The sequence below is a fragment of the Paramormyrops kingsleyae genome, chromosome 18 (genome assembly GCF_048594095.1).
Source record: "Paramormyrops kingsleyae isolate MSU_618 chromosome 18, PKINGS_0.4, whole genome shotgun sequence".
NCBI lineage: Eukaryota > Metazoa > Chordata > Actinopteri > Osteoglossiformes > Mormyridae > Paramormyrops > Paramormyrops kingsleyae.
Window position 1 is genome coordinate 6912924 of NC_132814.1, and position 27848 is coordinate 6940771.

Sequence of the window (27848 nt, forward strand, 5' to 3'; positions counted from 1 at the left end):
ATCCTGAATTCCAGTGCCTGATACCTTCTGCCTCCACCTTCAGAGATGAACGGCCAGAAAATAAAAAAAATATTTTTTATAGAGGCTACCTGTGAAATTTTATAGGGGAACTGGGGGACGATTTCATTTTATAGTGTTTTTTTTCCATGGTCCTATTGACAATTAGTTTCACAGGTAGATACGAAGCAGGAAATCTGGGAAGAAAAGGAAATACGCTGGAAATAAGGGGATTTCAGAGGCAGCATGTCTTCAAACACACGTGTAACCCTACAGGCAGCTGAGCAGGTGACGTGATAGTGTCAGACGCCTTGGTGGGCCCCCGGGGGCTGGGACCGCCAGCTTCCCTTCACCGCGGCCTGTCTGACTCCGTTCCTCAGAAGACATTAAGTGGATCCTTCCAACCAGATGAATTTAGTTTGTGTCTTAATGCAACATCCACAAACTCACGCATCTCCTCTGTTTTACTCCATCTGTTTCAGATTTCTCACTGGAAAGCCACGCTGCACTGAGCTCCCTTCGTCCTGCTTTAATCAAGCGTTTTTTTTTTTTTTCTCCTTGATGAATAAAAGTGACCTAAAACAGAAGAAGCAAATAAAATGAAAAGCTGTGGTGTGTCATAATGGGGGGGGGAGGTGTTTGGAAAAGGATGGAAATGACAATAATATGAAATTCACGGGCATAGCTGTCTCGACAAGGCATTTTTCAGGAAGACAAATGGACGATGGCTGCAGCATCTCGGTTAAAAGATATTGCACAACAAAGAAATGCCCAATCCAATCCATCCAGCTTCTCTGCTCAAAACAAGTTTCTGATTGGTTTGTTTCAGATCACTCACCCATTTGTCTTCATCCTTTTTCCTTCCAGTGCAACTGAGCATGCTCACACCTCCTTCACTCACCTTATTAATGTAATGTTACACTGTACCCCCTACACTCCCCTTAGTGTTGTTTCTACACTAAGCAGTGTAATTTTACGTAGCTATAGCTCCAAATTTCCCGGTAGGCAGGTGACTCAAACAAACCCAAACTCGAACGTGAAATTGCAAAAGAGTCAGCCTTGCCTAAACCGTGATAAAGATAAAATAAGTACCACATGTCACAAGCAGTGAATCCTTTATGGTAATCATTCCAAATACAACAATACAATGGCTGTACTATAACAGTACATAAACACTACAACGCAATGGCTGTACTATCACAGTACATAAACACTACAACACAATGGCTGTATTGTCAAAGTGGCCAAATACTTTGGGCATTATGACTATATGTAATACACCAGGAAGGCATAGACATTTCAGTAATGGTATGATGTCAGACAAAAAGCCCCAATACAAGCCGGGATTCATTTCATAATTGTAGACGGTAGTTTTGCCTTGTGTGTGACAAAGAGACTTAGAGCAATGATTCAGCTTTTGTTAGTGTTATGTTTTGTTGTTGTTGTTTTTCTTTTACAGACCAAACCGGTAATCTGCTATGCTGCTCGATATACCCCAAGGGTGCAAATAAATCTTCCCATTCCATCATGAAAGTTTTTCCACACTGTACTATCGCACCACAGGAATAATGCAACATGTTGGCTGTACTACCACCATAGACAAATACCCCAGCACGATATCAGTACTTACACAGTATGCAACTGCAATCCCAAGAGCTATTCCATGCAAAACTTGGAATAAGTGGGAGAATATGAAACCCGAAAAGCAGAGAGTTCTGCAACATCTACATCAGACATCGCAGACCGGCCAGCAGGCCAGCAGTCTGTGAGGGCAGCATCACATAAGGGCCAGTTATGTGCACTGGCGTGTATATTATAACATTCTGAATCTTGGCAGGTAAATGTTTGGTTTACTTATTCTATCTGAAGCAGTGCCATCAGGCACCGTATCAAGATCCAGTAACAAATGCAGCATATGCCAGGCTGACAAATGTAATTGTAATAATCCTTTGGAAACTTGCACAAAATGCAGCAGGTCTGCATGGTAAAAATGTTAGCCTCTTAATCTGCGCCTACTGCAAAGACTAATCTTATCTGCATTGTAGCATATACACAAATAAAATGAAGGAAAGAATGCCATTAGCATCTAATACAATTAAACTAATTACTAAACAGACTAATTAAAATACTTTTTCCATTTTAAATCACGTATCCATCCATTCAACCATCCATCCATCCATCCATCCACAGGGTCTCAGGATGCCCATCCTGACAACATGAAGAGATAAGCAGTGTGAAAGCCTTGAATGGGATGCTAGTATTTGAGTTCTTTCATTAATATTTTTGCGAAATTAAACATTTTTATGTCATGACAAGTTTATGACACAAGAGATTATAACATTATAACTGTTCATACTAATCTTTAATTAGCCTAATATTAACATATTTCTTTTTATTTTGTAATCAGCAGCTTTTGAAACATCTGAATATCTGTTTTTTTATTTATTTAATTTTGCATAGATTTGTTTGGCATACTGGATGCATGGAAGTCATGTGATCAGACTTTTGGACTTTGTCTGTGCAAGACATCTATTCGCGGAGAAGATCTGGGCCAGCAGTCGGTCCTGCAGTGGACTATCTGCAACGGTGAGGAACGGCTTTCGGCGGTGAATCATTCCTACTGCGGTCTACAGGCAACAGGAAGGAGTAGTTTCTGGGTGCTGTGTGACACAGAAGTAAATAATAATGACAGGACAGCATAAGGAATAGATTGAGAATGGATGAGGAAAAATGACCAATTCAACTGAATATCATTAAATTTTTTAAAAAAGGACCCTTCTTAACAGAATGGTGCTAAAATACTTAGCAAACATTTAGTAACAGCATCACAGACAGACAAAACAACAGATAAAGCACTATAAAGTCAAAATTAGTGGGAAAAAAACATGTCAGACACCAGATAGATAGCACTAAGCATAGAAAAACCAAAACATGCATAAACAAACATTCAGACATAGATAACTTTAGAAATCATAACACACTGGACAAAATATACACTTCCGCAGGAAATGTGGCCAGAGGAACAATGGAAGGTTAAGATGTTAACCATCTTGAGATTAATGTGACATTAATAGAGGAAGGTTACTTCTGCGACTCGTGCTGTTGTGTCTCTTTTCACACTCTGATCTGATAGGTGAATGAACATCTCCCTCTAAACTAATAGGATGTGTTTTGTTTTTTTTTTCTTTCCGAGATATACTGGAGTTTAGAAACCAATTTCCGAATGTTGTGATCAGTTCAATTTGTTTGTAAAATATTTCCAGCAGAGTTGCCCACAAGCTCCTGAAAATGTTTAGCATTTACCTAAAATCCAGGGAAGTGAGAGTTCAATAAAAAAAATTGAGCTCTTCACAAAACTATTCTTTAAAAAAGCTCTGAAAATACTGCAGGAGTGATTTATGCTGTTTGTTTTCTTTCCCTTTCCCCCCATTTTTGCTGAAAGGTCCTCTGCTACCCTTCAGCTTAATTTCCATTGAATAGAAATGAAAATTAAACTTAATGAGAATCTCATGCTATAGAATAAGGATGAAAAAAGCATGCAAATTCATCTATTCATCTTAAATCTGTACAGGACAGGATAAGCAATAAAAGGTACATATATATGTGTGTGTGTGTGCGTGTGTGTGTGAGCGGTCCCCATAAAGATATGTGTACCCGACACGTGCATGCGTGCGTGTACTGGGAGGGGCTGACACCTGTAGCTGAGTAGTACTGTGCACTGTAAGATACTGGCACCTGTAGCTGAGTAGTACTGTGCCCTGTGTGATACTGGCACCTGTAGCTATGTTCTTCTGAGAGCAGCACGACCCTGTAGCCATGTACCCTATCCTGGTCAGGCTCATGGGCAGCCTTGGAGTCTGTCCCAGGCAGCAGAAGGCACATAGCCAGGGCTGCCAGTCCATCACATGGCACATGCTGCAGGGTGGATGCAGAATTTGGAGCCTCCAGCCCTGGATCCCCCCCAACCCAGCACCTCTAAATGGGGTTTGGAAGAGAGGGCATTAATGGCAACTACTTACCAAACATAACAGGTACACCTACAGCATAGCTGCAAATAAGCTCATGTTCACATAACCGGAAACGCACGACACGATGAAGCTGACAGCGTGAGACATGCTACTTCTTATATGTAATTAAATCCACCCACCCATATTATCATTTTTTTAAAATTCGTTACGGTGCCTTAATTGTGACGCATAACAAAAGACGATCGTAGCTGAAGACAATCTGCTAAACGTAGGAGAGGATTTCAAAATTTGACAGACAAACTGAGTACTGATGCGTTGCAGAGGAAATAAAAATTTCATAAACTTGCGCACATAGTCGGGAACCTTGCATACGTCCCTTGCAACACCGAAGTCTTCCTCGGAATTTGCTTAAAGTCCCTGTGCAAATCGTGAAGAATTCGTACTCATTTAAACGTGCTCAAATATGAACAACTGGGTTCAGAAGAGTAAAACGAAAATCGATATTAAACTTATATTCTTTTAACAGGCTACACTCGCTGCCGGTCATGCAGTAGCCTATACTGTAACTTCTGGTTTGAGCATGTGTTTGCAAGGCACGCTGCGCAGAATATGAGTTTTCAGTTGTCCAACTTATGAATGAAAGAGATCCTTAAAAAAAGAAGTAATCAAGCAATCAATTAAATAAACACTAATGTATGCTATTCCAATTTCATATTTGTATTCGTATATATATATATGGTACAGTACCATGCATTCCATACAACTGACAGGGGCGACAGAAAAAGACATTTAATGACAAGTGTTCATGTGTTGTAACCCTTAAAATAACAGGGTAAATGGCGGGGAATCCGCAGCGGCACCGCGCGTCCCGCTCCACCTCCTTCCCCACTGCGTGCAATTGAGGAGGGGCTGGGAGAGAGGCAGCGCCGAGCAGAGGCAGCTTTCTCACCCACTTGCGCTGTACAGCGGCGCTAAGCTGGCCTCAGTGCGAGCGGTGGCGAGACGCCGCTGAACAGCGGAAGGAACGAAGGATGAGTATATGCAGATGGAGCTGTCTGCTTGTGAGGCTGATGAACTGAGCCCGGCGTGCCTGCGGGTTTCATCTGTAACGCTTGGAACCATTTAGCGCGGTGCGTTTTAACGGCGGCGCAGTATCGTTCCTTTACACAGATGCAAAGCGACGGACAGTGATAGCGGTCCATGGTAGGTGGCTCCGTGGGTCCCAAAAGTAATCAAGAAAAAAACGCACACCTATATAATTACTGATAGTTTCGCTAACTATATGAATTAACGTGGAGCCCCCAATGGTTTCGTGTGGATTTTCAGTCAAAGGATTGTGTCTTTTCATCTTTTTCTCTAAATAATCGTGGGACTTTTGGAATAAAGTAAGAATATTTAGAAGCGAAAGGGAGTCGCATCCACCGTCATCACAGAATCAAAACTGGCGATTTCAAGAGGAGTTCTGTTCATCGGAGGTATATTAATTCTATAAGCGTAATAAGTAATTACTGTGTGCGCAGCTGTTACTCGGTTCAGATTTCGTCTTTTACATTTAAATGGGGTTTTTATGTTTTTGTTTTTGTTAAATGTAGTGAAAGTTGTGCATGTCTTAATCTACTACCTATGATATGCAGTCTTGTTACTGTCCACTACGTGTTATATTTATGTTTCTAAATTTAATGACAACAGGCAGTAGGCTACAGTAAAACAACACACTAACTAAATAACTCATTACCATCTCGTGTCGCACTTCAACTGGTGAAGCGTTTATGGTGCAATGTTGCCTTACATTTGAATTTTTATAATTTTGCCAGGTGTGAAATGTCTTGCTTTCACACCATTATCGATCCGTCTAGAGCAGCGCATCCAGGTATTGGTTGCAGTTCTGTATCCACTTATCACATTAAGTGCAGTTCCGTCTGGCAGCAGCTATCACGCTGCAACCCCGTAGCGAGTTTCCCGGAGGAGACCATTACATAGTTACTGAACCCGATTTTATGCAGTATGGGTTTTGCAAACAATGTAGATATCATGTACTCTAATCTTCTCGGTTGTAAAATATTTACAAACAAATGACGATATAATGGCAGCACATCGATGTGCTAAATGTAAAAGCGGGATTTTAATCTACATGATGCTAATTAAATGGCTCAACTGGTTCCTACAGGTGCATTTTAAATCACGAGAGTACAATGCTAGGGTCTCTTGAAGCAGTACTTTTTAATGAATGTGGTCAAAATTGGTCTGATTGAAGTGTTGCCGCTCTGCAAGACAATGAAATGTATGTGTAGTACTATGATGTAATAATCAAACACCAGCAGTAATTGATGAGATTGTTTGATCGATAGATTCCAGTGCACCTGTTTTAAAGCAGGACCATATGATTGCAGGAAGTTGACGTGACTGGACCAAAGTCACGTGATGACTCTCCGCGATGCCAATTGCTTGCAATTCCACAAAATCTATACATTAATTAAAAACCGATCATAAACAGCTTTCAACTATTGTTAGTCATTCCTAATCCCGCTGTTGGTCACTCAATATAACCCAGCTGTTATCTGTCACTCATTTCTTCAAAGCTATCTTGCTGTGTGTGTGCTTCAATGAGCTCAGACTGCCTGTTTATAAAGTTTTCTCAGTGTGAGCTCAGACTGTATACAGAACTGCTCTCACAATGAGTTCAGAGTCAATGTATATAATGCTCTTTCTGAAATTCTGCAGATAGTATTTCCTGCTCCCAAGTGGTTATTGCTACTAATATAATCTTGTATATGTTTTTTGGTGTGTGTGTGTGTGTGTGTCTTTTTGGTATTCATAATTACGCATGGGGATTGTGTTTGATTTCGTTCTGTGTTAATTCACATGACATATAATGCTGCACACAGATCTGCAGTATATTGGCCTAAAACAGGGAACAGCTTATTTGAAAAATAAAAATAATCACTATTAACATACAAGATGGCTGCACCAGTGCAGTTGTGATACCTTGAATCACTGTTGGTTGCCAATGGAAGCTTATATATAAATCAGCTTCAAACTCTTTACATTTAGATTAATATGACTAATTTGTTTACTACAATTTTATATCCCCTGACTACATCATTAAATATTTCAAACATTGCTTTTATTGAGTGCAGATAAAGTCTGTTTCTGTTGATTTGTCATTGTTTTGTTGGTGGGGAAAGGTTTAGATTTGCAATTGCTGAAAATGTGAGTGTTTTCTGAAGTCAGTGTGTGTTTGTGTGTGTTTTTTTTTTTATAAATCAAGATAATCATGTGATTTTGTGTTTTATGTAATGACGGGATTTCGGTGGTGTATGAAAGATTGTTATAGTGGCAAAGCATTACCTGAAGCTTGCATGGTGTTTGTTGCTGTTAAGTTGGTTTCCCCGTCCTCTTCCTTCACTCACAGCAGTGCGTCTGGTCAGTCAGTGATGGGCATGCCCAGGAGAGCCCTGCTGTGCGTCCTGCTGCTGGTCATCCATCGCAGGGCAGCAGGGGGCGTTCTCTACCGGGCACTGGAAGAACAACCACCTAACACTCTGATTGGCAGCCTGGCTGCTGACCAGGGACTTCCTGACTCTGGTCACTTGTACAAGCTGGAAATCGGCACCCCTTACCTGCGAGTGGATGGTAAAACAGGAGACATCTTTACCACAGAGGTTCCCATCGACAGGGAGAACCTGAAAGACTGCCGAAATTCGCACAGGGGAGATCCATGCTTTCTGGAGTTTGAGGTGTCCATTACCGATTTAAATCAAAATCTCAGCCCCCGTTTGATTGAGGGGCGGATTGAGGTCCAAGACATTAATGACAACACTCCACAATTCCCATCACCCATCCTTACCCTCTACGTTCCAGAGAGCACACATCAGGGGACCCTTTTTTCCATCCCCCTAGCTAATGACAGGGACTCGGGGCGGAACGGGGTGGTAGATTATGCCCTAACTGCAGGACCGGACGCGGCTGCCATCTTCAGCCTGCAGGTAGCTGAGGACCGAGGAGAGAAGCTCCCACAGCTGATAGTGTTGGGTAACCTCGATCGCGAGCAGAAAGACTCGTATGACCTCAGCATCAAAGTCGTGGATGGCGGGATTCCTCCGCGTTACAGCAGTGCCTTGTTGCGAGTGATTGTCACCGATGCCAACGATAACACTCCCAGGTTTGAGAAATCAATGTATGAAGCAGACCTGTTTGAAAACAGCGCCATGGGACAATCTGTGCTGCAGGTAATACCCACATCCTGGTCACTCAGTCACTTGCAGAGTAATATCATTGATCTAGGTCTATCATAAACACTGTATTAATGTAAGTTGTCATCATATTCACTCTTTTATAGGGCTGTAATATCAAAGAACCAGTATAGGTTTTGAATAACTTTATTCATCATAATTGTTTGTACCATATCATTTATGCCGGTCTAGGATATGCATGACATTAATGTTCCAGTTCAGTAATACTGCTGTCAGACCTCTTTATGAATTACATGCCTCATGACATGCTCTTACTGTAAAGCTGCTCTTCCTTAAATAATGCATTTTCGCAACTGAAACAGTTGCTGGACTGTTCAGTGATATTTAACATTTTCCCCGGTCTTCTTGCTTACAGGTAAAAGCCGCTGACTCTGATATTGGCCTCAATGGGGAGATTGAGTACACTTTGCATCAGGTTACAGATCCAGTTCAGAAGCTGCTGAGAATTGACCACTCTACTGGTATCATCTATGTTAAAGGACTTGTGGACCGGGAAGAAGTTAGTGGTTTAAAGTTTTATGTGGTTGCACGGGACAAAGGATCGACCCCTAAAAGTTCCAAGGTCTACGTTTCAATCAATGTGAAGGACCAGAATGACAATGCACCCATGGTTGAGATACGTGGAATTGGGTTGGTAACCCATCAGGATGGGATAGCGAACATTTCAGAGGATATGCCAATTGGGACGGCAGTGGCATTAGTCCAGGTATCAGATAGAGATGAGGGAGAGAATGCAGTGGTTACCTGTGTGGTGGCTGGAGATGTTCCATTCCAGCTGCGACCAGCTAGCGACTCCCCCAACGACAACAAGAGGAAGTACTTTCTGCAGACAACAACCCCTCTAGACTATGAAAGAGTCAAAGACTATGAAGTTGAGGTTGTGGCTGTTGATTCAGGCAACCCAGCTCTCTCTAGCACAAACTCTCTGAAAGTTCAGGTCCAAGATGTCAACGATAATTCCCCTATCTTTTCTCCTGCCCTACTGGAGGTTGATTTTGCAGAAGAGAACCAGCTAGGGGAGAAGGTTCTGGATGTGGTGGCCACAGACGCCGACAGCGGCACAAATTCAGAGCTGATCTACAGCATCATCTCAGACTCTTCTACAAAAGGACTTTTTGAGATTAACCCTGTCACTGGTGAAGTACGGGCACGAAGTCAGCTGGACCGAGAACACAGAGATCGCTATGAATTTCATGTGACTGCTTCTGACAAAGGTATCCCCAGCCACCGTGGAACAGCTGTGGTTGTGGTCAGGGTGCTGGACCGGAATGACAATGACCCCAAGTTCATGCTGAGTGGCTACAGCTTCTCAGTTCTGGAGAACATGCCTAAACTCAGTCCCGTTGGCATGGTGACAGTCATTGATGCAGACACAGGACAGAATGCACAGGTACACCTTTCTGTAGAACCAGACAATGGGAAATTTGTCATCCAAAATGGTACTGGCACAATTCTCTCCAGTATGTCACTCGATCGAGAAAAAGAGAGCACGTATACTTTCCGCCTGAAAGCAGTGGACAATGGTGACCCACCAAGATCGTCCTATGTGGGTGTTACTATTAATGTCCTTGATGAAAATGACAATGCTCCCTATGTCACTAAGCCTTCAAATGCTTCCTACAAATGCCTTTCTCCATCAACCAGTCCGGAAAGCAGAGTGGAAAAAGTAGAGGCCGAAGACATAGATGCTGGGCCCAATGCGGAGCTGGTTTTTAGTATTTCTGGGGGGAACCCCCATAATCTTTTCCGCATCTCCCCAACTGATGGGGAGATAAGCCTTGCTAAGGAGCTCGCACCTAGGCACAGTGGGCTTCATCGGTTGGTGGTGAAGGTCAGTGATAAAGGCAAACCCCCACGGCATGCAGTGTCCCTGGTGCACATATATGTAAATGAGACCCTCAACAACATCACCTTACTAGAGTCACTAGTAGGACACAGCCTAAACACTCCACTTGACCTTGACATTGCTGGAGACCCAGAGTACAGCCACGCATCCCAGCACAGCAACATTTTGTATGGTAGTATAGCAGGCATTGCCGGTGTCATCGTCGTAATCATAGTGGTGGTGGTCATCCAGCATAAACTGCAGAAGGAGACTAAAAGTGGCTACCAGGCCGGTAAGAAGGAGACGAAGGACCTATATGCTCCTAAGCAGGGCCCCAAGAGCAGCAAAGGCAAAAAGTGGAAGAAAGGTAAAGCTCCCAAGCCAGCCAAACCTTTAGAAGAAGATGAAGAAGTGGAGCAGGCCAGTCTTCAAAAGAGTCTAAATTTCAGTCATGACAGGATCAATGACAGCCCCAGGATCCACCTGCCTCTGAACTACTCTCCGGGAAGCCCAGACCTGGGCCGCCACTACCGATCCAACTCTCCCCTCCCCTCGATCCAGCTCCAGCCCCAGTCCCCCTCAGCGTCTAACAAACACCAGGTGGTGCAGGATCTCCCAGTGGCAAACTCATTTGTGGGAGCGGGAGATGACAACTCAACCGGCTCTGACCAGTATTCAGATTACAGCTACAAAACAAACCCAACAAAGTACAACCATAAACAGGTAGGAGGGAATTTCCTAAGTTTCCTATGAATTTCCTCGTTAAAAATGCCTACCGCCGGTGCTAATACTGTAGGACAGAAATACGCTAGAGGTATAGCACAGGGCTAAACGCTAGAGGTATAGCACAGGGCTAAACGCTAGAGGTATAGCACAGGGCTAAACGCTAGAGGTACAGTATAGCACAGGGCTAAACGCTAGAGGTATAGCACAGGGCTAAACGAAAATTATGTTTATGTTCATGCTAGTAAGGACCTTGTAGGTGGCATCTGGGAATAAGTATCCAGAACGATGTCTCTGTGTTTGATGGTAAATACAAGTGTCGTCTTGGTACGCGCCTTTAGTTTCTCACGTGTGTGTGCATATATACATTTTTAGCATGTGCAGAAGAATCCAGCGCAATCTGATGAATTTATAACTTCATCAGCACGCAATTTCCACACTTTTATTGTTATTTTGAGCAAACTCGCGCACAGTATTTTGATAGTTCCACTTCTGTGTCAAATTTACATCGATCTTCCATAATTGCTTTTGGAGAAGAGAGTCGCCAGGAGTCTGTCCCAGAAAGCGCAGGAAATGAAGCAGCGGGATGACTTTGCATTGCAGGACACGCACTCACTATTTGGATAATGTAGAGACCCCATTTGATCAGCTCAAATGATTCTGGACTGAGGGTTGGACCCTATGTACCCAGAAGATACTCCATAAGACCCAGGGCCAAGGATCACTATCCACAGATCCACCTGGCTACTATCTACCAAGTTTTCCTTCCCATCCCTACCTCCATCCCCAGGAGTATCAGGAAGCTGACAGTCGTCCCTTTAATTCACATTCCAGCCAGGTTGATTCACATTTCAGTGTATTTTAAATTTCGTAAATCACATGGCATCGTGCAAGTGAGCCAAGCCACGTTTATTCTCCCTCACCAAATGAACCAGTGAATGTGGCCAAGTAGGACACAGTGGCAAATTTATGCCGTCACCCAGCAGTCAGTTTGTCTACAAACCTGAGGACGCCACACCTGTTGAAAAACCCAGCTCAGATTGCAAGCCGTTTCCAACCCACTCCAGAAGATACTGTGAAAGGGTTAAAGCGGAATCCCATTTAACATTTGAATTTACAGGTAATGCAAGTCAACTGTTTTCAATACTTAAAATAATTTTAAAAAACACATAAAAATTACTACCATGGAGGCTTTTGTTTTTGTTCAAGATTGAATAATGGAAGCTGATACACCTTGTTATTTGATCAGAACAGTGCAGTGAGGAGTGGACAGTGCAGTGAGGAGTGATTTATTTTTGGTTTATTATGGTTTATTTTTAAAAGGATTTTTATTGAAGTTATGGATTGGAGCATGTGCGCGGGAGGTGGGGGTGGGGGGGTCGTTGTCCATTCACAAGGTCTAAGAGTGTGAGCCAACTGACCTTAAGGCATTTAACACGTGTGACCCTTGTTTTCCTGTAGTGTGTGTATATATATGAATGCTTATTTTTTTCTGTGCCTAAAAAAACCTTGATGGGAAGCAGAGTGTCTTAGTTCCACCAATCAATCACTGTTTTGCTGTCTTTGCTGGTTTGCCCACTAAAGATAATTTCTGCTTTGGCCCTTTTAATTTTCACTGTACTGTTCAACCCTCAGGCAGCCTGAAAAAGGGAAACATTCATAATATAGTCTGGATCCATTTACCCTACTTCTGTTTGTCACATGGTTCTGTCTATGAGCCAAGTAGACTTTCCCACGGAGAGCTTAAAAAAAGTCTCACATAAGCAGCATAGTGCTTATTGATATCTGCTGTTACCATACTAATTGGCTGCTAGGTCAAAGAGCGGAGGGAAAAAAAGCACTATTTACTGTACAGATGGTGCGCAGTTTTTTGGGTGAGTTGGATTTTAGGAAGAGTTGGATGCTTTGGGAAGGGTTTTTGTGTATTTTACACATTTTTTCCCACATTCAAAAATAAAAAAAAAACATGTTAACTATATGATGTGCCTTTTGATTAAGAGAGAAATATATCTGAGGATTTTTTTTAAACTTACAATAAACGCAAAGTATGAAGATGCAATTGGAGTGGATCTAATGTGCTGTCATGTAGAATTAGCATGTATATGACAAAGCTGAACAAAACCATGTGACATTGAAAGTAGGGGTGATGCAGCCAAAACTTTATCACTGTCAATCTGGCCCCCTTTACAGGGTACAGCAGAGGGAGGGGAAATTGGGCCTGGGGGGCATGAAGGAAAACAAAATCTATAAATAAAAATAGGCTGAATGCAGTGAAATAGCTCAGAAAAAAATAAAACATGTTTTCTCATAAATGACTATGGAAGCATCAGTCTGCTGGGATTATTGTTGCAAACCAGTGAGGTCACCTAAGTCCCCACACGCAGCGTGCTACAGACCTACGCTACAGACCTACGCTACAGACCTTCACCTTCTGAGGTTTAGTGCAAACGTTCATTGTCTTTAGCTCCAGAATGAAAAACTAGGTAATTAGTCTGACATCCCTTAGAACCTCTTAGAATTTAGCAATGGGGGGGGGGGGGCAGTAATTAGGTTGGGGGATAAATTGTGCACTAAATATTTAGAGGGTTGAAGACCAGCCTAATACGTACGGTCACACACACACAAGTCGACTGAGGTTGCAGCATTCAGTTCTCAATTTCCTGCCATCTTCTTACACTGTCTTCTCCATCAGTTAGACTGGGATCCAGACTTGGGTCTACTTTGCTATAATATTGCCCAGAAAGCTTGGGAGTTCTCCAGTGTCATTATGCAGCTGGTGATATTCATTCTTTTTAAGGACTCATCCCCCGTTAAGGGTCTGTCTGGACTTTGTCTGCCCTTCTGTGACCTGAAGCCATATATTTCCATCACTCAGTCAATGGGAAGTACAACGCTATAATAGGAATGGCTTTCCCAATAACAGTGACTAGTGTAGTAATCCTTCATTCCCATGTTCACTCCATCCGTACATCTATTTTTAATACGATCTGACCCAGTTAGGGTGACGGTGATCCTGAGTCTATCCCATGTGTAAGGTAGGACATTCCTTGCATAGATAACACAGAATATTCGCAAACTCACACACTAATTTAGAATCTCCTGAACTGTACTTATTTGAATTTGGGAGCAAATGATGCCAGTCATAGGAAACCCAGGTAAATGTGGACGATCGTCAATACAGGACTGAGAACACAATGAGGAAGCAGCAGCACAGCCTGGAGAAGCACTGTGTTGTGAAAAATGATGCCCATCTTTCTATAACGTGCGAGGTGACTGGAACTCAAAAAAATAAATATGAACTCTGTATGGTCAGTAATAGTAATATTTGATAGCTATAGAAAAAATATTGTGTAAGATGAGTGTAAGTATCTTTTGATTAGTGTGAATTATGGTTAGGGTTATGGATGTGATTGTAGTGTAATCCAATCAAGATATTTTCATGGGTGCACGTGTTTGGTTTTGGGAATATGGTTATAATGTAATCCACCGACAACATTTTCACACAATTGTATGGGGTCAGGGTTAGGTCTTTGTTCATGTAGTTGAATGTAGATGTTTATTTTGGTACAGGTGTTATAGAAATGTTGCACCACTTTACATTTATATAATTAAAGTTGTGCTAGGACATGCCAGCGCTACCTATCAGTGCTGCCAAGAAAAGAACCTAATTTCTGTGTGACACAAATCACGAAGTGATTTATGTGTCGTTTTAAACCAAGATCTGCTATTGCATTTTTGACTAAATGCCGAGAACATTTCCATCCATTCTTCCTTTTTCCGATCATTTATCCAGGACATTGTCACAGGGACCCTTCTTGCATGTCCTGGGCAGTACCAAGCAGGGAAACACCCTGAATGCCAATCCATCACAGGGCACACGCACATGCACACACATGCACAATTACACTCTATGCCCTTTACACTGGAGAGTCATATAACCTGAGTATGACTTATTGGACTCTACTCTTATAATATCTAGGGTTTGGCTTTTACTGCTTATCAGAGAAGCCATCATGCAAATATGGACACATTTATGTAAATCTTTTTTTTTTTTTTTTTTTTTAAATCCTTTGCTAAACAGGGTACTGTTTTTTTCTGTTCCTCTCTAGTCTGTTGCCATAGCACTGGTCTGTTGCTAGGGGTGTGCACTGAAGTGTTTCCCATAGACATGTGCTGGTCTGTTGCTAAGCATTTACACTCATCTGTTGCTAAGGATTTGTGCTGGTCTGTTGCTAAAGCCATATGCACTGGTCTGTAACTAAACACATGCGTTCATTTTTTGCTAAAGACACAGACTGGTCTATTGCTAATGAAATGTGCTCTAGGCTGTTGCTAAGCATATGCACAGGTTCTCCAGATATACAATAGACTGTTGCTAGGCAAATTATCTTTGTAATAAATTCTAAAGGCATTTAGTGGAGACGCAGATTAATTGAAGAACAAGCTGAAGGATAGCAAATGATCCACAACCATAACCATTCATGTGTGTAAAGAACACAAGTACTGCAGAGCATCGCAGACTGTTTTTGGGTCAGTCTATTTCTTTTCTGTCATGAGCAGTTTTGCTTGTTTCTTGGGGCAAATTATGAACTCCTGCATAATGGACATTTGTGGCTATTGACATTCTTTCATATCTTTATTGTACATGGGAATATAATATGGAGACAACTGTTTAAGTATATATGACTATTTTTTTAAATCTATCACAAATGTACATTTTTTTTCGTAGCATAAATTACTCCCTGAATACAATTAATGGGTCAGAAAAATCATATTAGTATGTTCATAGCATTGTGTTTGTTACGATAAATTTGAGGAAGATTTGTGAAATTCTCAAAATTCAAGTCTCTGATTGTTGAAAAATGATTTATTTGTGTGTCATTAGGTATCATTATCTCAGAGATGCGTCACTCCCTTGTCAGACTCAGTGGGGTAGGATGAAGTCTAATGGAGACTGACTGGAGAATCATCAGCCTTACAGGCTGGTAAAGTCAGGCTAACATACTAGTGAATCATTTTGATAGCCGGTTAAATTCAGATTTACAGACTAGTGAATCATACTGACAGCCTAGTAAAGTCAGGCTTACGGGATGCTTAAGTCAGGGTTCATAGACTGGAGAATCAACCGACAGTCAGACTTATGTTACTTTGTTGTACTAATATTGCAGATGGTAAACAAAGCTTAAAGTGAACAATGTCAGAAATTCTATTATCCAGGAAAGTTCAAATAGGAGCAGAGAATGAGGCAAAATTATTGATGTTCTTGTTTGTTCTGTTCTTGGCAAAGACCCATGAGATATTTTCACTGTGTGCTTGCCTGACTATGGGACATATTTAGTCTAACCCTAACCATATAAATCCCATGTGATCATAGCTACTTTGAGTCAATGCTGTTGCCTTCATCTGTAGACCTTCAAAGGCACCTGTATGGGTTTTGAAGTGCAACTCAAATGCTTTAATATTATTAGCTTTGACTGATTGTGAATACACCTTTCCCATTTACATAAGTCATGTTCGGGTCATGAATGTGGTCTGGAGTGGGGATCTGATTTGAATTTCATTTTATGCAGTTTAAGTGCTTTGTTATAGTCCATTTAGAGTTATGCAAAAGATAGATGAAGAGGTAGGGTGGGAGGGATGAGGAATGTTTTATCGGTCGTTGATGTTCAGGCTTAATTATTGCCCTGTTCCTGTAATAGACTTTTCTTGGCTGAGTGTTGAGGATAGAAGCCAAGTTCAGAAGACAATTAATTGCTCGATTCTTTCCACTGTTCGTATCTTTTCCCTGTTTTACTTTGAAACTTTGGCCAGGATGAAGATAAGACCTGTTCTTTTTCCCCAGATTCCACTGCTCAAGACAGTCTTTGAAGACATTTCAGACAGCCGGCATTCCGCTACAGTAAATGAAGTGTGCCGCCTTGCTTTCTGCCGAACAGCAGTGCGCGGTCTGTGCTCTGCTACAAGGCACAACATGCTAAGTAAAATAAACTGCTATAGCAGCCAAAATAATTTCCCCAAAGGGCTAAACAAAGAAGCAACTGTCAAAGAATTTACTCACAAGTAGCCAGGCTCGGAAGACAAAATAAGAACGTAAAGAGAAATTCAGCTTCATGGGGGAGATTAACTCTGGATTCCACCCTCAACCTATCATTTCCCACATTCCTATATATTCCTCAAAGTCTTGCCCAGCAGTTGATAGTTAAATCTCAGCTAATCTGTGCCGGTGTCTGGAAGGCTGTAGGTTTGAATCCTGTGGCAGGCAGAGCAATTAGATCACTATTTGGCCCTTGAGCAAGGCTTTTAACCCCAACTGCTACAGGGACACTAGCTAACCCTGACCATAACCCCAAGTGCACGTCGCTTTGGACAACAACATCTGTTAAATAAGTAAATATAAAAGAACAGAACCTGCTTGCTCACCAGGAGTCCACCTGAACAGAGCCTAATTCAATTGCACACAAATTTATATTTACAGTGACCTAGTAGACAGCTATAAAGAGGGACTGTCTGGTCCTTTGTCTCAGACCGACAGACCCCACCTAGTCAAAATCACAGCCAAACTCACGGCTGCAGAGCCATAAACTAGGATAAGGTGAACAACAGAGCAGCGGAAACGGATTCAATGACCCTTTGCACGCGCATCTGTGATTTTGGCCCAAGAGATTCTCCTCCACCGGTGACCTCATTTTAATGAATAATGATTAGTCGAAAAGGAAGCCTGATCCGTAGTGAATCTCCATAAGATAACTGATTGATATATAACACAAAATTCCGCATCTACAAGTAGCTTACAGTCTGCATCACCATAGCCTGTGCTTGGCACAGTATGGTAAATATTACACTGCACTGTGATAAGTTGCACTGGAGTGTACAGGTTCAGGCTATCTGATTTTTCAGTATTATGTACCAGGCCGTGTCACCTTAAGGGAAACTGCATAGGACTGTGTTTTTCTGCACCTGACTGTGTTACACAAGTATGTGTTATAGTACCAATTGCTGCACTTGTGATCCAGCTGCAAGGATGGCGGCATCGCCTTCCCCTTCTCTCATTTTGTGAGCGCGCCTCTCTCAGCCTCTATTACTGCTGAGCAGTGCTGTCAGCGAAACAAACGACCAGGAGGGATCCGCTGAAATTAGCTTGATTCAATTACAGCTCCTTTCTCTGGAAAGCAAATGCCATCTAGGAGGAAGCTTCCTGTGGTCAGATATGAAACAATATTTAACTGACTGTAGTAAAGAGGTTATAGGTTTCCTGTTAGAGAGTATTAATGGGGTTAGCGGAAGGAGATTATTAAGAAGTGGCTGGGAACTTCTTTAAAGATAATGTGCCAATGTTCTCCACTGGCCAAGTCACGGTGTCCGAAGTTAAGGGACCGAAACAGTAAAATAGATTCAAGTTTGGAGATGATATATCGACCATGTGCAACAAGTGCATTGAGATGCTTACTCATTCAGCTGCACACAGTACATGTAACAGCAGTGTGTATATAAAGAGTGGATAGACAATGGACAATCAGATGTGAAACGGCACTTAGGTCCTGCGTCTTGAGCAATTTAACAAGTATAAATGACCACCGAGATGCATTGTGATCCAATCAGCCAAACAACTTGCCGAGGTGGTCAGGGGAGCGTTTCACCGTGTATCTTTTGTGGTGTAAACACTAATGTGTCCTGAATGCGTCCCCGACAAGGACGTCACTATACCTGTGGGTGGGGCAGTAATGAAGATCTGAATACAAGTGGATGGCTGGACATCTTAGAGACACATGATCGGCACGGGTGCAAACGGCAACGTATCTCTGCTGTCTGCTTATGATCCACTCGCCAAAGATGCATTTTTCAAACCAAGTGTAAACAGGGCCTTAGATACAGTACTAGTTGCATAAAGTACAGAAAGTGCATATAGTGCTGTGAGCTGGTCAGGTCAGCCTGGTGGCTACAGCACTGGAGCTCATGCTCTTTGATGACATCCTGCCTGAACAGATACAAACAATTTAACAATTACCTCAGTCTACTATGTCTGATGGATTTCTGCCTGACCTATAAAGCAGCTGAAAGGAGAGATCCAGGAGCTGTTCATTAGGTTTGGAGAGGGCATTATTTAACCTTCTGAACGAGTACGGCATGTAGCCCTATTCATCCGCTCTTCCATTCAGTGAGATTGAAGAGCCGATGCGTCGTAAGTGGTGCTCAGCCATGAGATTGTGTCGCTATCTTTAACACACTTGTTTATTTACAGCGCAGTCTTCCTAACTTTATTTCTGATTAACTCTTTTGTGTTGTCTCCTATTCCTCAGACATTCCATGTGTATAAAGCTGGCACAATCTGGCGTGAAACGTTGTTACATTCTGTTTGCTCCTATTATTTGTCCTGACAAAAATGTCAAAAAGTCTGCCAAATTTTCATTGAGGCACATCACCATGGTAATATTGCCCATATTGTATTTTTAGGTATTACCTTCCCACTCTGCTTCCACAGCTATATGGGCACAGGCTGGCTTATAGACGATTTCATGGTCCTTCTAGAGGCCCATGATCCTGAAATCCAGGAGACTGGAGGCTGAGATGATAATATGATTATCTCAGAGTACTTGGTCACTGTCATCTTCAAACACAGAGTCACTGAGTCATCCAGGCCCATCCCATGGCAATCTTGGGGAGGTCACCTGGGGGAGGTCACCTGGGGGGGCGCCACCTGGGGGGGGGGCAGTTGGTTGCTCTCCAAACTCCACAGGCACTTTGATTAATAACTGGCAGCTTCTTCCTTTCAGCGACAGTGCAGCCTACGGAGAATTATCAAAGGAGATTCTTCCCCACAGGAGAAAGTGGGAAAGTGGGAAGCTGATATTAATTCCCTTAGAGAGACTGCTTAGCCCTCAAATGAAAGCATGTATCTGCTTTACCAAGATAATAAACACTCCGTTCTGAAAGAAATCCTTGTATACTGCCTGAGAAGCATGCTGAGGTATCTGTGAGAAAGCGTTACACAAATGCTAATGATGCCCCAGAAACAGAAACAGAATCAGTCTTATTTTGCAAAATAGTTGGTTTGATTTAGTACCATCTAGAGAAGTTGGTTTGTTTGGTATTGGGGTACAGTGACATGAACACCCTGTTTAATAAAGATGTATAACGTAGATCTTCGCTATTAGAGATGTTGTTTTCATTACAGCCCTGCTAAGTGCCTGTCTATGATTTATTCTTAACTACCGGATCTTTTGTTATTTGTCACTGTTTGACGAAGGCAAAATAGCTTGAATGTTTTCACCAAAATGACCATGATGTGGTTATTTCCTATTCCTAAAGAACACCTTTACCGTTGCCATAATCTCTATCTTAGCCGGCTCTTAACTCCCCCTTAGACGTGCCTTCAGATCTCCTTTATTTCCAAAGCTGCTCACGTTACTTCCTCCAGTCTTGAGCCCGTAGTTGTCTTTCAGTCCGGCCTCTCTCACTATATGCTCCGCATATGTAAGGTTGAATAGGTATAATGATAGAATTCTTTCTCTTTCGCAAATCTGGAATCACTCATTTTCTCCCTATACGATGCTGACTCTGGTTCTTATCCAGTGTACGGATTCTTTATAAGATGGTCTGGTACACCTGTTTCACTGATAGCAATCCATAGTGTAACATGGTCAACACAATCCAAGGCTTTGCTACAATCAATAAAGCCCATGTTGACCTCCGTCTGGTATTCCTTGTTTTTTTTTTTTTTCGATTATCCATTGTGCATCAGCGTCAATGCTGCCTTTTGTTCTGTGGCCTTTCCTGAATCCTGCTCGCACATCAGGCAATGCCCTTCCTCGGTACGGTAGGGCTCCAATCTTTTGAATGATCTTTAGTATAATCTTACTGACATGTGATGTGAGGAAATTGTACGATAATTTGCACAATCCTTCATGTTTCATTTCCTTGGAATATATAAACCAATCTCTTCCAATTTGTAGGCTATTGAATTGTTTTGAATTTTTTTTGTATAATTTGGGCAACACTGATTCTTCTACAGTTTCTTGTAATATTTCTTTCAGAATGTTATCTATCTTCATAGTCCTCCTTTTTGGCAGTAATCTCTGGGCTAATCTGATCTCTGCTTCCATTACTGAAAGTTCTTCCATGTGTCTGCCCTCATTAAATATATTTTGACTGTTGATGTTTTTGCTATAGAAACCCTCAGTTATTACTCGTCCGTCCTTCAGCTCATCCTCTCGAGGTCGGAACATCTTTTAAATCTCACACTCTTGTTTCTCCATGTCTCCAAAGAATCCGCAGGTGCTATTGAGTTATTAGTCTTTGGTTTTTAATGAGGAATAATTAGGTCCACACATACAGCCCACAAAACAAGTGCAGTGTCAGAGAGTGAGAGAGGTGTGATTCAAACCACCAGCGATCACTATGTTTGTGCTGAGGGGTGTGACCTCACAGCATACACACTGGCCAATGATGAACCGGAAAGAACCGCAGAGACTACATGTGAGAACATGTGAGAGCCAGCAGTTAGATATCCAGGCAGCATATCTGCTCTTTCACAATCACTTACTCAGGACCATTTAAGAAAGACCGTTATCCCACCTCCTTTCACTTCCCTGCTTTTTTGGAATTTTTCTCAATGAGCGTTTACAAAGAGGTATATTGCCAGTTATTATTCACAGTAGATTAACAATGCTAGTATTTACTAACTCATTCACATAAGTGGTTCACATCACAACTTTTTCACGTACATCAAATACCAACAATACTGCACTATATTCGATATAGGCCAAGCCGGCGCATATTTACCACAGACAAACAATGTTGGCTTATTTTCTCCATAAATCAGCTCTGCTAGTTATCATTGATGATAAACTAACACTGCTGGTTTATATCTTCCACAAACACTTTCAGCTGTTGTTTGCTGTAGACGAACAATACTGGTATATATTTTCTACAAACAAACCCTGCTGGTTATCATTCACTGAATTCTAACTTCTCTGGTTCGTATTCATGATGGACAGAACAGTGTGTATTTATTCACCAAAAACTATATTTCTGATTGATACCTTTCCTTTGGGATTAATACGGTTATCTATCTATCTATCTATCTATCTATCTATCTATCTATCTATCTATCTATCTATCTATCTATCTATCTATCTATCCATCCAATCTATCCATCCATCCATCCATCTCTATCTCTCTCTCTCTACGAAGCACAGCCTATTACTCTTCCACTTGCTGACAATTCCCATAATTTGACACTTTTGTGCTTGGGATAGAGGACACCACCACACAGGATTGACAAGGAATCAGATTCATATTTAGGGATGCTGTCCTTTTGGTAATACTTTATTTGAGGGGGTGTAAACAATGTAGTAGTACACTCTTACTTATTGCCGTAATTAACCAGAGATGAAGTGTTAGGTACTGATCCAATGTTCATTCATCATTTATCAGTCATAATGGCTCATGTATTTCATACAGTTACTGTATTCGTTCATGATTTGTACTTGAGTGGTAGCTGAGATACCAAGTTACTTGTGCCCCCCTCAAGTAAAGTGTTACTGTCCTTTTCAGGGGAAACAGGACTCAGTATACACAGGATGGACAGCAGCCAAAAGATACAGAAAAAATAACTGTCCTCTGAACAGACGTTGAAAAGAATACAGATAGGGGGAGACGGGTACTATTAGGTTAACCAGGACATGCATTTTTGGGGTTCTTCCAGGTAATTTAATAGAGAATGCAGCGATTAATATGCTAAAATAATTAGCAGCCAGTGTTGATGACCCCCATCCTAACCCCGCAAACACCATCACCACCAATCACAAGCTGCGGTCAGAACAGGAAGGACAGGAAAGTCATGTGATTTATACAGTGGTTCACAACAAAATTCCACATGGCGCCTTGCATTTGAGTCTAGACTCCCTCTTGGGTCAGATCCAAAGGACAGGGACAGAATAGGATTGAACAGTTTTAAATAAAGCACCTCTCCTGTTTTTAGAGTTTGCTTTGCGTTATACCCGCACAATTATTTCAGAGAGATCTGCGTGACCATACTCTGAACTGTAAGCAGACACTGCAAGGTCAGCTTTGACTGAGCAGTGAGCTTCGCTTGGGACTTGTTACTCTTTGGGCTCAATCTCAGCAGCAGCTCGGCTCTTCATGGAGTTTCTTTCTGTGCTGGCATCTCTGGGTCTGCAGTTCTCTTCACCAGCATCTTATTTCTGGGTTGCGATGCTTCGCCCTGCCAGAGTCTTCTTTTTAAAAACTCTGTTGTTGTATTGGTGTTCTTGTGGTTCCTCCAACTGTCGGCATCTGAGGGTCTTTCGTATTCCTTGTTCTTGAGCCGCTCAAGTCCCAACTTTTTGCAGCACTCAACATGCTGTCCAACCCCAGGGGACTGTTCGGCAGAAAACTTGGCATTCTGTGTGGGACACCCTGATTTGGTGTGTTTTTTCCCTATTTTTGAGTTGTTGAAATGAATAAAATGCCTTTTATTGAGTGCTGTGAGTCCTTGTGTGAGAGCAGCAAGTGATTACTGCTGTTTTATTGATTTTTAGTCTAAACTTTCCACCCTCCAAGCACAGATATTGTAATTCCGTACACCAAATTTAATATTTTTGTGGGCAGCAGTAACCCCTGTTTCTCTCAAAAATTGCAGGATCCCCCTCAAGTGTTGAACATTCTGTATTCAGCATTAGCTATAAGCAGCGATTTTAGCTAGTTACCCTGGAACACGAATGCAGAAACATGAGGATGAAGGGCCCACTATCAGCTGCAGAGAAAGAAAGCTGATTTTTCCGCACATTGTAGCAATAAGGGAATGTGCCAGTAGCCTTTGGTGAAATCCAGTGTTGAACAAAAGCAAACTATGTCCCACCTAGCAGCTCATCAATAGAGGGCATGGGATACACATTGAATTTAGACACCTTATTAAATTTACAATAGTCAACACAGAACGGAATGAATCCTTTGGGCTTAGGAACCAATATAATAGGCTCTAGCCAGAAAGTGCCTTCACGCATCTCAGCAAATTCCTCCTGAAATACTTTTTCCTTTTTTCCTGGTAAATGCGTGATATGGAATTAACCAGTATGCTTAGCAGAGCCAGTCTGCGGTGATACATGGTTTTTGGGTTACAAGGAACAGTGTCGGTAATATACACTATATGGACCAAAGTGTTGGGACACGCCTCTTAATCATTGCATTCAGGTGTTTCATTCAGGCCCATTGCCACAGGTGTGTAAAATCAAGCACCTGGCCATGCAGTCAGGTCTACAAACATTTGTGAAAGAACGAGTCATTTTGAAGAGTTCAGTGAATTTGAGCGTAACATTGTCATAGGATGCCACCTTTGCAATAAGTCAGTTTGTGAAGTTGGGGACGGTCCTTTTCTGCTCCAGCGTGACTGCGTCCCAGTGCACAAAGCCAGGCTCATAGAGACATAGTTAGGTGAGTTTGGTGTGGAAGAACTTGACTGGCCTGCACAGAGCCCTGACCTCAACCCCACTGAACACCTCTGGGATGAAATAGAACAGAAGATTGAGAGTCAGGATTTCACATCCAACATCAGTGCCTGACCTCACGAATGCTCTTCTGAATGAATGGGCAAAAATTCCCACAGAAACACTCTAAAATCTTCTGGCAGCTGTAATAGCTGCAAAAGAGGGACCAACTCCATATTAATGCCTATGGATTCAGAATGGGATGTCATAAAAGTTCCTGTAGGTGTAATGGCCAGGTGTCCCAATACTTTTGTCCATATAATGTATGAAAATTCCTACTGAAGAGTGTTAATTTGAAATATTTACTCTGGTGTTGTTATAGGCTGCATGAGTAGCTCACATTAACAAGAAAAGAATATTCAGGCAAACGAGCTGAATTTCCATATTGAAAGAGTGCATTAAAATCCAGACGCTGGCTCTCTGACAGGTGATGTAACCCCACTTGGCCCTCTTGGGCCTCTCCTTCACAACCAATCATAGAAACCTTTTAACTCAAACAGACCAATCACATTCAGTTATGTCTCCATTCTCATACACCTGGCAATATACGTGACTATACTCATGACTTTGAAGCCATCTTGACTGCAGATATTGAATTGCCACTCACTGAGCATGAATAATAGTTATAGTTGTTACAAAGCAGTGGTGAAAGAATATATGAATACAATTAGGCCAAAGGAGTTCCTTTATATTGTGTTCCAGTAAACATTTTTAATTAAATCGTAAACAGCTATAATTCTAAACACTCATCACAAATTTTATACACAAGCATAATGGGCCCAGCCATTGTCTAACCAGCATTACAAGCCCTCACTGAGACAGGAGGGCTTTAAAATCGTGGCCAGTCAGCTGGACACCCCTGTGGTCTGGAGCAGGATTAGATGTTTTGGGAAGTTCTGGCTTCTCCTCCCACCAGATTTTCCGTTGTTGATGTGATCTGTTTGGAGTGCTTTCCTCCAGTTGACTCATCATTTGTAGTCTACATCACCAAGGTGTTCTGTAATCTTGAAGAGTCCTTAGCGCTAGGGCTTATCATTTAAATGAAGACACAGGAAACGACAGGACCACTTTTGATGAGGGACTAGCATTGCTGAATCATATTTTCCACACTTTCAGTTATTGTTTGCTGTTGACTAACACTGCTTGTGTACAGGTATATAGCAAAACAATGTCACATTACTCAGCCTCTGGGCATGGGATTTTGCTCTCAGGTCTTAAACATATGGCAGCTTGTATTTAAACATGCTCAAACTCTTCCAAATGCTCTTTAAAATGATCCGAGAAGGCTGTGCATCACTCAGACACGGAAAACCAGAGGGAGGTCTGGGAAACCATCCAAAGAACACAGGTTTAAGTAGCTCATATCGTTTTTCTTATATCTGTTTAAAACTTAAAAATCATGAAATGTAACATTCCATTAAATTGCTTAAGTGAGCTGTCTTTTACTCAGTGATAAACATAAATTCATCAGTTCTTCATGACGGAAAAAAAAATCCACAGGATAGTGGGATTTTTTGGAGGAGGGAATGGGGAAATTTATGATGCATCCTGGTGGAGTAGCTAATGGGTAGGTGAACTACACAAGATACAAATTGAAACCAGGGCCCAGCAGAGCCCTGAGAGGTTAGCTTTGGCTCCCAGTCTGACGTAAACCCAGAATGATCGTACTTCATACGGTTATCAGTTGATAACATGTGGTAGACGAGTTTTATCCTCAACCTTACTGCTCCCCAGAAACATTCGTGCCTACCTGTGTTCGCCTGAAGCAATATGTTTGTTAGATGAAGAAAGAAACACAGTTCCCTTTTTCACAATCCACAATAACTACTATAAAGCTATACCTGAAAGAATTACTGTGTAATGGCCAAATGAGCTCCAACCCAGTTCAGAATATCCATCAACAGATGAAGGCAGTCTGTGCAAATGGCAATTCAACATTTATAAAAGGGGACTAGGACCATACGATGATGGTCAAGGCTGGACTGGGATGAAAAATCACTCCCTCATGATAAGTTTTGATGCAATGGGGGGGCTACCATAAATTTTCCTAAATGGTGGGGGGGGGGGGGGAGGGTAGCCAGTCCAGGCCTGCTGATGGCTTTCTGAAATCAGGACTGGGAAATTTCTTACCCTTTGTGATATAATCATTCTTTATGCCAAACTACTGGTAAAAAACCACTGGGCATCTATTTTAGGGACGTCGGTGACAGAGGTGGAAGTTCTTTTAAAGGAGCTGACAGATCTGATGGGGACGCCTAGCAGTGCTTCCCCTGCTGCATTTAGCAGGGCATTTGGGGACAACGTCCTCCTTCCCAGATCTGTGTCAGACGGCATCCATCGTTCTGCGTCTGCAGGGAGTGTATTCTCAGGTGATGCCGCTACCTGCAGCTGTGTTCCTGCGTAGGTTCCTCATGCTGAATTTGTGAAGGCAGCAGAGAGGTGGGACTCGAAGGGGGGGGGGGGGGGCGGCTCTCTCCTCAGTTGGGCACTCGGTGAGCATGCGGGTGTTGTTAGAAGGCAGGCAGGCCTGCGGCTGTTCCTGCTGTAAACTGACCGGGCCGCGGGGTTCTGTCAGTCTAAGGTTGGGATGGACAACAGAAGCAGGGCCACGGGGTTTAACCGGGGAAAGGGTCAGTAATTTGGAGGCAGATTCCCAGGAGCACATTTTCTAATTATTTATTTGCTTATTCCTTTACTTAAATTTGCAGTCTCCATGGGGCCCTAATCACGATAAGCTGTTAGAATATGGATGGATGGATGGATGGATGGATGGATGGATGGATGGATTTCACCACATGGTACAAAAAAACCCTTAAAAATCCCTTACCAGGATGAAACTGGTAGAAGATGGATGGATGGATGGATGGATGGATTTCATTATCATGGTACAAAAAAAATACCAATTTATATCCAGTGTATGGTTGGTAGATAACAGTCACCTCATTCGCAGCCAAGCCTGCCCTTTCCAGCACATCTCACAGCTGGTTCTGTGTATTTACCATAGGTTGAGATTGATGCCTGTTAATTAGCAGACACTAACGCTGGATAATTCATGGTAGACTCATCCTGCAGTTTCACTTTCCCCACAGACTAACACCAGCACTGCTTCTTGGCATTTAACACACCACTCCTGATAATTATTTTTCATAGATAATATTGCTGTATTTAGATATGACAGACTAACACTGCTTGTTAACACTTATGTTTATTTAATAAATACTGAAAGTGCTTAGTTAATGTTCATCACAGACTACCACTGTCGGTTGAGCTTTAACAGAATCATATATTGCTAAATATATCCGCTTGCAAAGAGAACCATGCGAAACATCTTACAATTCTCCCACTCCATCCCAGAATACACATTTTTAACCTTTGTACTAAAGACAGACAAATACATTCTGTGATTGTCGAGGCACCATACAGGCTAACATTTAATGTGCGTTTAATATACATGTCAAGCGCGATTAAGAATCGACAAGGGCTGAATGAATCAAGTGCGTTTAAATTCCCCTTTGCCTGACAGATTACCTGTTCGCTTTCAAAACAAATGAAAATGGCAGCTTCCATCTCTTCATGCTGCCTTGTCAGCTCTGATAAT

At 42.1% G+C, this 27848-nt stretch overlaps 1 protein-coding gene across 7 annotated transcripts in view; it reads left to right on the forward strand.

The window, feature by feature from the left end:
* The first annotated feature begins 4860 nt into the window (after positions 1–4860).
* The window catches only part of LOC111836066 (protocadherin-1-like), a 42757-nt gene continuing 19769 nt past the window's right edge, over positions 4861–27848 (forward strand). For 4 of the 7 annotated variants that reach the window (XM_023796995.2, XM_023796999.2, XM_023797000.2 and 1 more), the window contains exons 1-3: positions 4861–5440; positions 7378–8194; positions 8574–10766. In XM_023796995.2, the coding sequence (XP_023652763.1) occupies positions 7400–8194; positions 8574–10766 (2988 nt within the window). In that variant the 5' untranslated portion in view covers positions 4861–5440; positions 7378–7399. The remainder of the gene's footprint in view (positions 5441–7377; positions 8195–8573; positions 10767–27848) is intronic. The other 3 variants (XM_023796997.2, XM_023796996.2, XM_023796998.2) reach the window with 3 other exon arrangements.